This window comes from Nomascus leucogenys, chromosome 17 (assembly GCF_006542625.1).
Source record: "Nomascus leucogenys isolate Asia chromosome 17, Asia_NLE_v1, whole genome shotgun sequence".
NCBI lineage: Eukaryota > Metazoa > Chordata > Mammalia > Primates > Hylobatidae > Nomascus > Nomascus leucogenys.
Genome location: NC_044397.1, coordinates 71608215 through 71625952, shown reverse-complemented (window position 1 = coordinate 71625952; position 17738 = coordinate 71608215). Strand labels below are relative to the sequence as shown.

Sequence of the window (17738 nt, the reverse complement as noted above, 5' to 3'; positions counted from 1 at the left end):
ACGTGAAGTAGCTAAAAATCTGCTTCCCAAAGTCAAGACACAGGAACATTTAGGTTTACACATTGGACCCCATCCCATCAGTGTCTTGCTGATATTCATGTACCCTATTCATGCAAAGGAGAGTCTGAATATAAAAATATTCATTCAATCCACATGTCTTTAATACCATTAATTTTTGCCAATGAACCAATTCTAATATCTATAATGCTATCAAAATTCTGATCATCAAACTTCATCAATCAAAATCCATTTCTGACATTTATTATGGAATGAAAAAGTCACCAGTGTTGCTGGAGATACTAGTAGCCTAAGTCCTTGTGGTAGCCCCTCTGGCTTGTGGGCTTTGCTGCTGATGAGAAGGATAACTGTTTTGAGCACAATCTCACTGACTCTAGACTGATGGATCTCAACCCACGGTGATTTTGCCCCCAAGGAGACATTTGACAATGTCTGGAGACATTTTTTGGTTGTCACAACTGGTAATGAGAGATGCTATTGATATCTAGTATGTAGAGTACAGGGGTGCTGATAAACTTCATATAGTAACTGGGGCAGCCCCAACAACAAAGAATTATCTGGCCCCAAATGTCATTAACAAGGAGGATGAGAAACCCTGCTCTAGAGTGCACTTAAAACTGACGCACATGCTTGCATCATATGACTCTGTGATGATGTATTTTAAAGTTAAATTACAGACTTCATAACACTTGCAGTAAACTCAGCAGTAAAGACTTGAATGAATTTAGGAATTCATTGTAATATAATACATGTGGAAGGTATGGATTTAGAGCCCAGTTGTTTACAACCTGTGGTAGACCCAATGAATAACATAGCCGGCAAAAACTTTTCAAATTGGGAGGCTTTGTTCTTGTTTACCTGGAGTATAGGGAGGAACTTCCCTTACCCAAGTAGTGGTCCTATAAATTACCATCTTAATGGATACTCTTGTGCTGCTGAGTCATCAGAATTTTAAATTTACTTTAGTATTACAAACATTCATTGAATGCCTGCTGTGAGCCAGAGACTGTAGGAGGGTACAGTAAACAATAAAATAGTCTCTGACCTGGGGAAGTTTATAGCACAGTCGAAATCAGGCATAACATATCTTCACCAAGGCAACTTCCAATTATAATGTTCCAATAGCCTGTGATTGTAAAAATTTACCCTAGTTTCACTCCATATGAAACCAGGCAGCTCTCATCATTGCCTTTTGTATTATTTCCACGTGGTCCGAGCCATATAGACATTTACATATTTTGCCAAAGAACTACCAGATAGTAGTGGTGTAACTATTTTATCCAAAAAAGCAAAAATACATAAAAACTACAAATACTGAAGAGAAGTAGACCCTCTGAAAATACTAGATGTTTTAAAAGAGGATTCATAGAAAAGCCTCAACAATTTCACTCTGTTGTGAAAATGTCACTTTCACCTCTTAAACTCTGGAACCAAGGAAATGATTGGCAGTGTCACCAGCATTGTTGGGGTCTCCAGCCTCCCTTTTTGCCTTTTTGGGAGCATGCCCTACCTGATCACATGTAATAATGTGTCTTAGCACTTGCTACCTTAGCAAAAGGAATGCTCTTAGGACACCCAGCCAACTGCCCATCTATCCATCATTTCCCTTCATTGGAGATGGCACTCGAGGCAGTGTGGGTGGTTACATAATTACTGACATGTCTGCATGTAGGAATGTGGCCTGAAACATTCTAAACTTAGAAACTATTCAGATCAGACCTTGTAGATGTTGTTTTTGGAGAGTGGTAACTGTGGCATTCTCCAGGGCTTGTAAAATGAGCTCTGACATTGCCAACCATAGATTCCAGCTTTAATAGCGATCTGTTCAATGAGTAACCATAGTCTGGAGAACATTCATTCTTCTTTTTACAACCCGATTCCATCAATTATTATTTTTTAAATTGGGGTTTCACTTGGCTATAGGAAGATAATTTTATGGAAAGGGTAAAAATTTGGTCAGCCAGGGGGGAAAAAAGGTAAAAATAGTAATCAGGCTTGCGATCAGTTGTATTTTTAACTTTATATTAGCCAAGCATTGGAGTTCGTTTCCTTTCAGCTGATTAAGTTACATGTCTATTTGGTGAATAAACTTTGCAGAAATAGCAAAATTTGTCTCTATGTCACTAATAAATGGTTTATTGTCTCTCTCATTTAACATTTTTATGTATCAATGGTATATATTTTGAAAGTCCTAGCCAAAGTCTATATTCCAACACTGCCTACCTTTTATATTCTCAGCAGAACATTAAAAGAAAAAAAAAGAGTTGTACTTACATATATATTATAAAGAAGTTTCTCAGAAATAATTTGTTTTTCTAAAACCGGTTTTATGTGAATTCTCAAGGCATTTTGCAAGTGTGGATTGGTGTCCGGGATAATTGTAATCATAGACCAGAAAAACCATTGTGACTTCTAAGGGTCACACGATCATACCTTAGTGTTTCGAAGGATCAGGTGGTTTAGCTCATTAGGAGGTCTCTTTTTATGAAGACAAATCATTTTTGCAACTGAAGTTTTTTACTGACTGGGTACACTTTTGCAGTTGTCTTAATGGCTCCCCAAAATGATACTATGATTAAAAATGTATTCTGGGCCAGGTGTGGTGGCTCACACCTGTAATCCCAGCACTTTGAGAGGCCGAGGCGGGCAGATCATGAGGTCAGGAGTTCGAAACCATCCTGATCAACATGGTGAAACTCTGTCTCTATTAAAACTACAAAAAATTATCCAGGCATGGTGGTGGGCACCTGTAATCCTAGCTACTCAGGAGGCTGAGGCAGGAGAATCGCTTGAACCCGGGAGGTGGAGGTTGCAGTGAGCTGAAATTGTGACATTGCACTCCAGCGTGGCCAACAGAGCAAGACTCCATCTCAAAAAAAAAAAAAAGTATTCTGATCCTGGTTTTGGTTTACAAATTTAAGCTAAATGCATGTTAAAGGGGAGTCTCAGGTTTTCTTTCCAATATGAAGTGCAATAGAATGAAATCCAGTTCACTGTCCTATTAATACAAAATAATATAATAGCAAAAACAGCTAAGAATTAGATTCTTGCTATGCCTTCAAAGTAAAAGCCTCAGAATTCTCTTTTATCTAGTCATAAGTTCAGCACAGAGGTAATGAATGCATGTAGGTAATTAATGAATTAGTTATAAGCTTGCTACCCAAATGCTTCTTACATGCCTGTCTGGCATTTAAACCATCTCCATGCCATTTCTTTTTCATTTTGAGCCCTATTTCATTGTTTTTGGTGAAAGAACAATTCTTTTGGATACAAATTGGATCATTTCATCCAAAGTAAAAGCTTAGCCCTGGTAAAATCTTTTCTTTTTTCCTTATTGCAAAGCCTTTGCCATGTTGGAATTGCAGCAAATGCCATCACAAACAACACTGTTGAGAGGGAAGTATGCCCTATTTCTTGTTTGCTTCCAATTCTCTCCTAGACTGAGAGTGCGCCTTTCCAACCAAAGGGCTGCCATCTGAAGAATAAATTCATTTCAACTGTCATTAGAGCTGTCTGTTTGGTGTTTAGGAAGCTCTGGCTAAAGGTGAACTGGAGCAATTTTTTAAAAAGTAGATGACAGATATATTGAAGGTCTGTTGTTTCCATGTGACATCACTTGGGTTCCATTCAAATTGGGAGCCTGACAGTGCCTGATTCAGTGTGTCCGGGATTTAAGAAGCAGAAAAAATATAGTTGTGCTGTATCTTTAGGTGGACTGACTTTGAAGCTCATCAATTCACCCAGCATTTATGGGACACCCAATTAGTACCTCGTACTGGAAAATTGTGGGCATGTTGGGGTCTTATCAGTTGATATTTTTACACTGGTATTTTCTGGGCTTTTTGAGCTTGAGTTTTGATTTTCTATGGCTTTTCATGGTGTACTTCAGAAACATTTTATTCAAATCACCAAATTTTCTAACATTTTCAGTAAGGTATAAAAGAAGAACAAGCAATGTCTGTCTCCCCAAGTAACAAGCCTCAGAGAATTTCTAGAGAACAAGTCATACCAGGCAAAGTTATATGTCTGTGTGTGCTTGTTTTGATAGTATTGCTAAAGGAGTGGATAAAGGGAAAACCAACGTTGAGTAACTTACAAGCTTTTAATCAAGCTTTGAAACTTGATTAAACTTAACTGCAAAATGAACACTGTTTCACTGAGTGACCACAGAGTGAGGGTCAGGGTACAGTGCAAGGTGATCAGCTATCCTGCATAACTTTGGGAGGTAGTAGTGGGTAGACTGCCTCAAGCGGAAGAGTCTTCCTTTGTCAATGTCATTATTAATCTAATAGAAAAAGCAGAATTTTCCTGGTGTTACTAAATTGAAATGAGCCCTAAACTATAGACAGTCTTAAGAAATAGTAACCAGGAGCCCAACCAATCAGAAATGAACAGCAGGGATGTTCACTAGCTTTTACCGAGTATTGTTTTATAGGTGAGAAAACTAAGTTTGAGGGAGGTAAGGTAACTAGCCAAAAGTTGTACAACTAATAAGTAGCATTACCAGTAGTCATAGTTAGATGTGGTTGACTCCAGAGTCACATGGTTATTCCATCATCCTTAAGGTAATTAAGCCCTAGTTGCAATATGGTATGGCCATTAATATATCAAAATTGTTGCCTAAGTAAAGATGCCTTTGTGTTTATGTATTTACCTTACAGGAATTATACTTGCAAAGTATCTTTTATTCTCTTACTATTTTCACAGCTTTATTGAGATATCATTTACATATATTACAATTCAGTCATTTAAAGAGTATAATTCAATGATTTTTAGTTATTCACAGGATTGTGCCACAATTACCATAGTCTAATTTTAGAACATTTTAACCTCTCCTAAAAGAAACTGAACACCCATTAGCTGTCACTTCCCATTTCTCCTATTTACCACCCATCCCCAGCCCTAAGCAACTATTAATCTACTTTCTGTGTTTATAGATTTACCTATTCTGGATATTTTATATAAATGGAATCATACAATATGTGTTCCTTTGTCATAGGCTTCTTTCGTTTAGCATAACATCTTCAAGATTCATCCATTTTGTAGCATGTATAAGTACTTGGTTTCTTTTTATGGCTGAATAATATTCCATTATATGAATATGCCACAATTTGTTTATTCATTTGTCTGTTGATGGACATTTGAGTTGTTTCTCCTTTTTGGCTATTATAAGTAATGCTGCTATAACTATTCATGAGCAGGTTTTTAAATGGACATATATTTTCATTTCTCTTGGGCGTATACATAGAAGTGGAATTTCTAGGTCATATGGTAACTCTATGTTTAACTTTTTGAGGAGCTGCCAGCCTATTTAACACAACAGCTGTACTGTATTACATTTCCATCAGCAATGTACGTGGGTTCCAATTTCTCCACATCCTTGCCAGCACTTGTTATTGTCCATCTTTTTACCCCTCTCATTTAATTTTCATAATCCTATGAATTAGCCAAATAAAAATATTCATAATGCTATTTTATAGATAAAACCCCCAAGTCAACAAGAATCCTATTATGTGTGCAAATAGAGGGGAAGAAGTGGCATGGATAATTCAAAACACCACATCATCCAAAAGTAATTTAAAACTTTTTGAATCAGACACTTACAGCTATGCTGGATGTTAGAGATCATGTTTCCTACATTTTAAAGGTGATGAAACTAGAGCCCAGAAAAGGGAAGTAAATTGAGGAACACTGACATAAAGCTGCTTGGTAGCAAAGCCAGGACTAGAAGCTCTGTCTCCTTGGTTCCCAGGACATTACCTGTTCCAGCACAGCCTATTGCATTCTTCCCTAGGGGATGTATAAATTCATCCATATCATAGGAATGTCATTTTCTTAACTCATTCATCTATGCTGACCTTTTATTACAATAAACCTATCTGGTTTATTGTAATAAATATCAGGTATTGGGAGATCAGCAAAGCTGAAACCTCTGATTGGGGAGCTCCTGATAGAATTAGTTTCACATATTGCACATGATGAGACTGATATGCAGGCAGAAGGTTAATGCAGGCAGTGCTTCATAGTGACATTTCTTGGGTCAGATTGCTTGTATATGAATTCTGGCTCTACTGCTTACTGTTTGACAGTTTCTGTACTTCTCTGGTCTTATTTTTAAAATGGGAGCAATAATAGTATATACTTCACAGTATTGTTTTTATAATTAAATGAGATTATTTCTGGAAAGAGGTTAGCACAGTCCCTGGCTCCTAGATAGCCTTCAATAAATGTTGACAATTATTATTACAAAACATTAACCTGTTCGGACCACTGAAAATGTTGTAATGTGAGATTTTATAGAAAATAAATGAATCATCCCCTTGAAAAAAGTAGCTTCACTAAAGGAGTAGGCCTAGAAAATGTCTGTTTTCTAAAATCTTCATATTTTTGAGCTATATGGAACATAATAAAATTCTCCTTGTTAAGAAAAAAACCTTAGTATGTTAACTTCCCATTCTTACAAGTTATGAACTAATTTCCTTTATAATGTAACTTTGGGCAGTACCACAAAACTTTGTGCAGAAACCAGCCAATTCGAATTGACCTCATGTTTAAAGCTGCAACAATAGGAAAGCATAACTAAAGCACATATGCCTATCGTGGATGTAATATATTAGTAGTGTTCTTCCTAAGTATCTTTGCTTAAATATCAAGATGAAAATTCACTGGATTATTTTATGGGGCTGAATGTATAATTTGTATATTGGTTTATATTATGGGGCTGAATATATAATTTGTATATTGGTGTAGAAGAAAGGGCACCCAGTAGGAAATCAGAAGACAGGATTAGAATCCTAGCCCTTATCTTCCCTTATTTATGACCACAGGCAGTGTGTTCAGATGTCTGTAAGCTTCTGTTTCCTCATCAGGAAGTGGGAGGAGAGAGGGTCAGCAGTTCCTATCTCAGAGGGTTGTCATGAGGACCACATGATCATCTGGGTATGACAGCCCTGCACACAGTGCCTGGCCCACAGTCAGGCCTCAGGAAATGACAACTAAATAGCAATGTAGTGTTTAGGCAATGGTAGTGCCACACATGAAATATGGAGGCAGATTCAACGGTAAGTTTAGGTGAAGAAATTGGACATGTCCGTGTTCACATAGTATGATTCATGTCTACTCTGCTGTTGCTGCTGCTGCTTTCCTGTAACCAATTTTAGAGCCTATCTTGGCAGCTGGAAGTATTTGGGATTAATTTCACACTCACTTTATGAGTTGAGCGTTTTCCTGCAAGCAGCTCCCTGGGCCTCTGCCTCATTACTTTGGCATCGACTGATATGGCAGTTGGACAGAGATGTCCTTTGGGGTCTCCATTTTATTTGGAAACCTTCAATTTGAAAAAGCAAAACAAAGGCCATCAACACATTGTGCTTGAAATCGTTAGCATTTATTATTTCCTAAAGCCCTCCCTTTCTGTAGTTCTGTTGAACACTAGGGAACACACATCTTGTTCAGGCAGTGATGCACCCTTAAAAATCGCTGTCCCTCAAATTTAAGTCCTAGCAGCTGGTTGGCCTCATTTCTCAGTTCCAGGTGAGCGGCAAGATCTTCTAGGCCTTGGTCTCAGAGATGTGAATCTTGATGGGTGTAGTTTTTCCAGCTCTTTTTACTACGTTAATTCTGTTAAATTCATTTGGCTCTTATGGGGAACACAGTAAACTTGGCTGTTACGTGTAAAACTAAATTGAGAACATGGAGAGCTGTTTAGTATTTCATGCTGGCCAGTAAGTAGGTCAGGAAGATTTTCCTTGGGGGTAATTTACATAAGGAATTGTTTATCCCATTTCTTTCCAGTTTCTGTGACCATTTGGGGATAGCAGACTCCTTCCACAATGGCACAGGAATATATCCAATGAGACTGAGACTTAGACGATGCTTCTGTCCAATTGATGTATTTTGGGCCTTGCTCAGGAAAGATCCTGTGGCTTGGGCTGCTGTCTCACTGAGAAGTCATTCTTCCATAACAGCTGTGTTTAGCAAGTTGGGTGGGTCCATGAACTGACATGTTGTTGCACTTAGTGAGGATTTTCCCTTGATAGTGAGGAACGTGCGTAAAAGCGTCCTTTAAGTCCAGAAAATGCTCCAAATATTTGTTATGATCTGATAGCTGCTTAGAGTACAGCCTCCATTAAGTAACACCCACACTCAGAATACTCTGTGGTTCCCCAGTGCCTACAGAGTTAAGTGCATGTTTTCACTGTGACATTTTGGTTCCTCTACAACAGTACCCAGCTTACCTTTTTAATGTCATCAAACACTGTCCCTAAACTGGCCTTATTCAGTATCTTTTCTTTTTTTTTTTTTTTTTTTGAGATGGAGTCTCACTCTGTCTCCAGGTTGGAGTGCAGTGGTGCAATCTCGGCTCACTGCAACCTCCGACTCCCTGGTTCAAGTGATTCTCCTGCCTCAGCCTCCCGAGTAGCTGGGACTACGTGCCACCACACCCAGCTAAGTTTTGTATTTTTAGTAGAGGTGGCGTTTCACCATGTTGGCCAGGCTGGTCTCGAATGCCTGACCTTGTGATCTGCCCACCTTGGCCTCCCAAATTGCTGGGATTACAAGCGTGAGTCACCGCGCCCGGCCCTCAATATCTATTTTTTAGGACACATTTCAGATACCTCTTCTCACTGGTGTGCTAGTAAATTGCTAACAAGAGGCTCTCTGGGGAAGAAGGGGAAGGGTAGGAAGCCTGACTTTGTAACATTTGTGGATTTTCATGTAGTAAATACTTCCACCATGGCTGATTTCAAGCTACCAATGTGAGGTCCCTGAATGCAGGATTGGGAAGAAATGTAAACCGTAGCCCATTGCAAAGTGTTTCCGACATATGGATACAATAGGCATAAATAACCTCAAGAGACTAGATAATAGTAGGAAGTAATGAATGTTGAGTATTTATTACCTTTGTTTTAAATGTAATTTTAAGTTTATGTGATTTAATTGTTAGTAATGGCCATGTGTAACAACTGGCTTGCAAAATTTCTGAAAACCGAACAATAGGTTCTTTCTCCTGACGTGGGAGGAGCTGACTGAGCTAGTTCTGGCATACCACTGCTTTTTTCTCTACCTCTTCCTTTCTAAGGGCCCCTACACTCAGCTGGTAGTAGTATGCCCATCTTTGAACCTACAACATGCTTAAGGTCTAGAACAAAATTTGGAGTGAGACAGACTCCAGAGTTTGAATCCTGTTCTTTCATCTACTAGGTGATGGTCAGGCTGACTACTTATTTTGTGAATCCCAGTGCAAAATGAAAACGAGGGGCCCTTGTTCAAAAGGCAGGAAGAAAGGGCTGCTAAAACGACCACTAAAATAAAAAGCTTTTTCTTTTTTTCAGTACTCTCTCTTTCACAGCTTCTGATGGTATTTTCTTATTTTCTTTTTAGTAGCTAAGTAAGAAAAAACTGAAATTTCAAATAATTAGCATGAATTTTACCATTAATCGTTATATTAATGCAGTTTTAAATGCAAGTATGAGCATTTAACTCATGAGTGCACATGACTCCTCTGCGCATGTGCACGCTCTATTTCCCTATCAATTTTACTTACAAAACGCAAGCTCAAAAATAAAATTACTAAGAATTTCAAGGCAGAGACAGCAGAGCATTAAACAAGTTCGGGTCCGTCAAAACTCCAGCACAGTTTGCACACCCTGCGTACAGTCCTGGGCAAATACCTTATATTTGCTGAGCCTCAGAGTTTTCACTTGTGAAAGAAAATGTCAACTAAGTCGCAGGGGAGATGTGAGGATTGAAGGCACTGATACCTGTATGGCACAGGGCAGAATGCTTGGCATGCGGCCTATGTTCAATTAATTGGAGGGATAGTTATTCACATAATAATCGCAACGTTAGTGGAATTCTCCTTTATAGCCTATAGAGTCTTCCTTATGTGGTCAATATTTGCCTCCTTGACCTATTTTCCTTTCTATTACAAACTCTTTGTAAGTGGAGATTAGATTGGTCACCATTGAATTCCCTACAATACTTCCTGCAAATTCTTGCACATATCTGGCATTCAGTGGGTGTTTATGACCTTGATCTTTGTATGATTTGGACTTTTTGACAATAAGCATCTGTGTCATAATGTGATGGCCCCACAATGAGGCTTAATTGGTAACATTCACAGGAAGAAAAAGAGTATAAACTCAGACTTTAACAGGAGTCCGTTATAATCGTGGTGGGTGGGGGAGGAACACGATTCCAGGTGTTTTGGTTTAAGGAAAGTGGGCTCTTTCCGTCTCTTCGAGGGGACTTCTTGAAGTAATGGGGAAGGGATGAGTTCCAAGCTCCGTTTGAGTAAAAGAGGCCCCAGGGATATTAACTCTGGCCCACAGGAATCCGTCCCTTTGCTAACTTCTTTCACACTTACGTTCTGTTCTGCACAATTAGGACATTATTATAGTAATGTTTCTTCCTACTAATTGGCTGTGTATGTATGTTTTCTTTCCAACAAATTATAAGATCCTTGTGGACTGTGAGATATTGTGTGGTTCTTTTGAATGTAATTGGGAAGTAGCACAGTACTAGGCACATAGCAAGCAGTGCACTTTACGTTATGCTAATCTTCGTTTAAACTCCAGCGCCTCTCTGTAGAGCTAAATGTGAATTGTGATTGCCTTTTATAACTCCTGCAAGCCCTCAGCCAAGTGGCAAAGAATCCTGGTCGCCCCAGTGATTTCAGGCAAGGACCTTCAGTTGTTCTGCCTACATCTCTTTTCCAGTATCTCCGAGACACTCTGAGGGCTGTTTCTGTACAGCCCCTCTCCCAACATGGAATTTTTGAGACCACACAGCTGTACATTCTACTTGTTTGAATGATGATTTTTTAACAAGCCCTTTGGGCCCATGTCAATAAACCATGAAATATCACCAAATGGATCATCTGCACGAGACTTCTGAAACTCATCTGAACTCCAGTCCCCCGAGCTGGTGGGGGCTTGTAGAAAGGAGCTCATATGGCCCTGGCTTTTGCTAATGCTGTTCTGGGGACTGTCAGATATCTTGAGCCTCTGCGGCGGTCAGTTCATTACTTTTAATGAGCACAAAATTCACCAAGACATTAAACTAAAATAAAACACCAATGGGCAGTTTTGGATGTTTCATCCAATTGTTGCTTTAGTTCTTTTTTCCACAAGATTATTCAAAAAGATGAAAAAAAGTCAATTCTACTCACTCCTGCCAATTTTATCCTAAATAGATTTGGCATTGTAAAGTTAACACACCCAGAACTTTTTTTTTTTTTTCTTTCAGGTCCCTGTGGGCTGGTGCCTGACATTTGTGTTAAAAATGACATTACTCAACTGGTCAAATGTTTGAACATTACCTACCTTTTAGATATAATAAAGAAATATTAGATCTCTCAATACCATGTAGCATCTAAAGACTAATATTAGAGGAAAACGATGTTCTGAAAAAAGTGTAATGAAGTTATTTTGAACTATAAGGCAAATGCAGTTATTCTTCTGAGAATGTTTTAATTGACTAATTTATGTGGCTGGTAATAAAGGCTGTGATAACATTATTAGAGGTTACTTATATTACCATATGTTGAAGAAAGTCAATAGATGGCAAAGCAGACACTGAACACTGTCCCTGCTAAGCTTATTCTGTGGATATTTTCCACTTCTGACCATATGGATTTGGAATTACTGTGGGCTTTTTTTTTTTAGAGAAGGAAGTGAGCAGATGAATGATAACTCTTTTATTACTCAACATAGCTTGTGTTTGTGGAAGACAAAGTTCATCAAGTTGTCTTAAAGAAAAACAAAAGTGTGCCAGACATAATTTGTTGAGGGCTCAAGAATTGTGAAATTATCCCTAACCAAAGTTTGTAATATCCGCAGGTAATTGCTCTAGCAGATGCAGTGGAGGAAAACCAAGGCAATCTGTTCCAGGCATTCACCAGGCTGAAGAGTGCCACCCATTTGGTGATTCTGCTGATCGGGCTATGGCAGAAGCTTAGTGCTGACCAGGTTGCTATTCTGGAAGCGGTATTTCTGCCGCTACAAGAAGACACTCAAGAATTGGTAAGGACCTGAAAGCCTATGGTGGGAACAGCCAGCATTATTGAAGTTTCGGCTTTAGGAACATATCACATAGCTATCAGGTTTTCTAAGGTATCAAATAAGAGTTTGATTTTTTTTACAAAAATGCTGTTTTCCTTGTCTTTAAACCATAAGAAAAATGTCAAAGGCCTTTTTCTGTAGAGCTATTTTAAGAATAGATATATAGTCAATTTTTATGTGGTCCAGTCTACTTTTTATGTGTTCTTCAATCACTTAGAAGCCAGGGAAACAGTCATTTCACAGTCTGGATGACAGCAGTAACCTTCAGATTAGCTAATCCTTTCCTTTTCCGCCAGAGAAAACACTTAGGCCATTTTAATTTGCTTAACCTTAAATTTAAGTGTCACTTCAAAGGTTAGAGAGAATGGAGATAGCCTTGCTATAACTGATGTGAATAGTTCCTTACATTTATAGAGTTCTTTATGTGTAGTTTATAAACTCTTTTACCCTCAATCCTAGCATAGGCAGTTTAGAATGAAAAGAGAAAAATGAGGGTAGTATTTGGCATTTTCAGGAAAGGATTATTTAACTTAAAACATCTGAGATCCTTTGAATTGTAGAGGTATATATGACCACCACGGGCCGTTCTAGGGGACTTTTTGTGTGCTTTTATTGACAAAAAAAAATACAAATCTCGGAAATTAGAGACCCTTGAACTTAGTTCTTCGTATTGGATGAAAACATTTCAAGGGGAAATAATTTCAAATCCATTTTAAAACCTAGATTTGAGAACTAAAAATAGTAATATTAAAACTAACAATTTTTTTGAGTGGTTATTAGGTACCAGGTGTTATTTTAAGTGTTTTGTAAGAATTATTTACTCTTAAGCACGGGCCAGTGAGGTAGTTAAAGTACTGTTTCCATCCCCGTTTTACCTATGGGAAAATTTAGGCTTTAAGATTTAAGTACTTTTCTGAAATCCTGGCCGTAGAGCCAGGATTGTATGTAATTTTGAAAACCACAGTTTTATCAGCTGAATTGAATTTTCTACAGTTAGGTCAGAGGATTGCCAGATTTTTTTTTTTAAAAAAAGAAGCTATATTTTATGTGCTAACCAAAGTATTAATAAGTAAATTGGAAAAAGTTAGAATACACATTTTTGTTTAGTGGTGAATGATATATTATAAGGTGATTGACAAAATTGCAACTAAAATTGACCTTTGAGAAACTGGAAATAGAGACACAACTGTAATACTAGAAAATAAATAATGGTTAGGATTATATTAATAAGAATGATATCTGTCACTTATGAACTCAGATTTAGTAGTCAAACAGGTTTGGGTGACTTCAGTTATTGGTTCCACCACTTAGTGACAAAATCACGGTGGTTGTTTCTTAACTGTTCTAAATCTCTCTTCTGTAGCTGTAAGATGGAAACAATAATAGGACCTACCCAGTAAGTTGTAATAGGAATTAAATGAGATAATTAAATAGAGTGCTAAAGATTAGCAATCATTACTGGAAGTGATTTGTACATTTTATGTATATTATTTATTGTCCTCACTAAAGTTATGCAAGATCAGTTTTTTGTTTGTTTGTTTGTTTTTTCATTTTGAGATGGAGTCTTGCTCTGTTGACCAGACTGGAGTGCAATGGTGTGATCTCAGCTCACTGCAACCTCTGCCTCCTGGGTTCAAGCGATTCTCCTGCCTCAGCCTCCCGAGTAGCTGGGATTACAGGCGCGTGCCACCATGCCCAACTAATTGTTTTGTATTTTTCATAGAGACAGAGTTTCACTGTGTTGGCCAGGCTGATCTTGAACTCCTGACCTCAAGTGATCCGCCTGCCTCAGCTTCCCAAAGTGCTGGGATTACAAGGCGTGAACCATCACACCTGGCCCAGTCTTAGTAACTTTGCATGGTTATTTGTCCATCTTCACAACTACACTTAAGGAGAACGATAATATCTTATTCCTTTTTATATCGTCAGTACTTGGCACAGTGCCTGAGCACAGAGCAGTCAATATTTGTCGGGTAGATGAATGAAGGAAAGGGTGAAAACTAACAAATGGTGACCTCGAAGAATAGATGCAGTGGATGTAATCTGGAGCATGAGGAAGCGGGTCAGGGCCAGCTACGTAATTTGCAAGGCTTAGTGCATAATGAAAACTTGAACCTCCTTGTTCAAAAAGTAGGGGAAAAGGTGCTAAAGTGCTGTTAAAACAGGTACTAAAAGCAAAGCTTTTTTCTTTCTGCAGTGTCTCTCCTGACTTGTCATGGCGTTTTTTATTTGCCATTTTATGTTCTAAGTAAGAAAAATAAAAAATTTAAATTGTTAGTGTGAGTTTTACCATTGTTCTTTGTAATGTGCAGTGCCTCTTTGAAATACAAATATGACAGCATTAGACTCATATGCAGAATCAACAAAATTACACAATTTATATTTTGTAGCTTGTACTTACACATATATTTTGTTCTTATAGAACTGTGGAATCACCAGACTTAACTTTTTATTTCATTTCTTGATATGTGCCTATCTTCCAGTGCTCTCTGCCTTCAGCTTACTGATGAGAAAGGAAGGACTGAGAGGAAAAGGAACTATGTATCACTCTTTTTCTTTCCTTCTATGTTATCATTTTCACTGTAAGTGATTAGGTAATACAGGGGATGTAACAGGAGTAAGAAAAGATACAATGGGCTTCTTCAGTCATTCCTGTTGCTTTGAACTCTGTTGCCTTCCTTCTTTATTCAAAATATGTCTGGTTCTCATGGAAAGCCTCTCAGGGCTACCAGTGTCCCCACTTAATCAGTCTAGACATAACATGCCTTCCTTGTAGTTGCTTTGAGTCTCCCTGAACCCTTACTCATCATGGGGCCACAGGAATTCAGAGCTCATGGGGCTACATGTGAATGAGACAGAAAGGAGAAAGGGGGCATGCATACTGCATATATCTTCCCTTTTTATACACGTACTTCATTGCTCCATCAGAGTTCACTTAGGAAACACAAATTCAGAGGTAAAATTATTAAAACTTTCAAGATGGTGACAACAAAACATTAAGCCAGGCAGGGCTGGTAGGTGGTCCTTCTGAGCATGAGCCCCTTTGTGACTGCAGAGCTTGAATGCTCATAAAGCTGGCCCTGAAGCATGGTTAGACTCAAAGGAAGACTTTCCTAGAAATAAATGTTCTAAATGTAGGAATTGATACCCAGAAGAGATTGTGGTATTTCTTATTTGAGAGATCTTTAAAAAGTCTTATTTGTCTGGGAGTATATAAGCATGCTTATCCCTGTAGGCAGGGGAATGGACTTAGTCTCTCCTGAAAGCCCCTTTCTACCCTGCCTGTACATTCTCTGCTGTCATAGCCCCCAAAACATGTAGAAGAAAGTTCTTTCAACTCTCTTCTGAATTCGGTGAGATTAGAAGGTATGTGTACTCATTATGTCTTTGGAGTCATTAATCAGACAAGACATTTGATAAAAACATAACTTGGAGAAGAATGAATCAAAAAAGACATTTTAATACTGCTTGTTATGCTCTTCATCTTTAATTAGGTTGTGGTATTCGCTTCGGACTTATACTGTTGAGACAGCTTATACATCTTGAGAAAAAAGGAATCCTTTTTCATTCTTTTAAGACATACGCATGCAGTATGTGGTTTTGACATGCTAGTTCACAATCCCCCGCATTATGCCTTTAGACCTCACAAATAAATGTTATGTGATGGGTATCCCACTGAGATGTGAAAATGAAATATGCAAACCTGAAATAACTTGGAAGAAGCGTGAGGCAGGGAAGAAAGGACTCTCTTACCAGAATGTTGAAAATATATCCCATATTGAAGTTATTATGATACCACAAAAATCTGAATGTAATTTAGATGGTTTGGTTTAGGGTGGATGGCAGAGTACACGTGTGAGGGGGAAAACTTTAGACATGTGGACAACATTTTCAGAAGAGCCTCTCAGCTCAAGGTCACATGTCCCCACAAGTATTGAGAGGTAAAAGAAAGTGCTCAGAAGATGTTTTGTTTATGTTTCAGACAGCACTGTGTAATGATTTGTTGTTATTTTGATGGTATGTGTTAAAAGGCAGCCTAAATGCAATAGCCAGCTCTGGAGTATTTTCTCCCTAATGACATCAGGTTCACAATGCAAAAATATTTAGAATGTGCTATTGCTAATGAAAAGTAATGTTCTCCACACTATATTGTCAGTATTTTGTTTAAAATGCCGTTTCATTTGGAACAGAATTAATCGTTGTCTGTGATCTGTCTCTTTAATAATGCCTTTCCATTTTTGTCACTCCTCAATACTATTTTGGGGCAAATAAATGCTGGTATATGTAAATTTTTAAAAGTGCTCAAAGTTATATGTGCCAGATGTGTTTTTGTGGGGTTGCCCCTTTTCGTGATGGAAGAACATTAAATATTCTATTTGGTGTCTCCTAAAAAAGCTCTTACACTTGGTTCCGTTTGATAACCTAGTATTGTCTCTATCATCTTCCTGTGATGATAAAGAAGTGTCACCCAAAATAATGTTCTAGCAGAGTATCAGAATGGGCAATTTTAAAATAAATAGTTTTCATATCTTTCATGTTAGGGGCCGGAGATATTTCAGGGTATTTGAATTCTCAATGCAGAATTTAAACATGTCTCGACTGACCCTCCGTCTGCCTGAAGTTCTATGGACAATACTTTATCTGCTAAGCTCAGTGAGGGCTGTGTTACTGGTTTGAGTCTGAGAGAGTGTTGAATTGTGGTATTACACACATCTCCCTCTAATCATGCTGCACAGAAGCCAAAAGATGCAAAACCATCCATACTTCAGGATGGCCTGATAGGACAAATCTCTTTACTCATTTATTCATTCAGTGAAGATCTTAGCACATACTATGCTTTAGGCAGTGTTCTAGGCACATAGCATACCTCACTAAGCAAAACAGACTTAGAGCCAGTCCTCTGTGGATTTACTTTAACATTGCAAGCAAACATGCTAGTCCTGTGCTGCCTAATATGGTAGCCCCTTGCCATGTGAAATTTAAATAAAAAGAAATAAGAACACACTGGCTATATTTCATCTACCCAATAGCGACATGTGAATGAGTGGCTACCACATTGGATAGCCCAGATGTAGGGCATTTCCGTTATTGCAGAAAGTTCTGTTGCATAGCACTGTCAGTTGTCAAGAGAAAAAACATCTTATCAATTGAGTTAACCACCTCAGCACATTTTAACACACGAATGAAATTAGGGTAGAATACTGACATTAAGTTATACCATGGTGTTTGCATTTGCAGTACTTATTTGTGGTATCCTAGGTTCAGCCTGTTCAGATGTGCAATAACCAGACACTTTTAGGAACAAGAAACTTCTCTGGGGAGATGTATGCATATAAGAGAGGCAAGAAGCTGGCACAAGTGCTGCTGTTCCTATTCCCCATGTGGCCTTGGTAAACCTTGTAACCATGATTAATTTTTTTCTGTTGAGCCTGCACGTGGTCTCAGAATCCTTTTGAATACAGCATCCTAGGTGGTCACTGTCACTTGGAGTTGGTATGTAGATGAATCCTCTTTGCCCTTCCTGATCTCTGTACAAATCTGCTTCTCATTATCTTAGTAAACAGCTTAAACGACTAAGATTCATCCAGCTTATGGCAAGAGAACAAGGAGGAGCAGTTTTGATATTTCCCAAACTGCATGTATCAGATGTCTGTT

General features: G+C 38.3%; 1 protein-coding gene across 3 annotated transcripts in view; it reads left to right on the top strand.

Annotated features, from left to right (window-relative positions):
* The window catches only part of BBS9 (Bardet-Biedl syndrome 9), a 478120-nt gene that overhangs the window by 372382 nt on the left and 88000 nt on the right, over nucleotides 1-17738 (top strand). For all 3 annotated transcript variants that reach the window (XM_003279188.3, XM_003279191.3, XM_030796212.1), the window contains one exon: nucleotides 11862-12044. In XM_003279188.3, the coding sequence (XP_003279236.1) occupies nucleotides 11862-12044 (183 nt within the window). The remainder of the gene's footprint in view (nucleotides 1-11861; nucleotides 12045-17738) is intronic.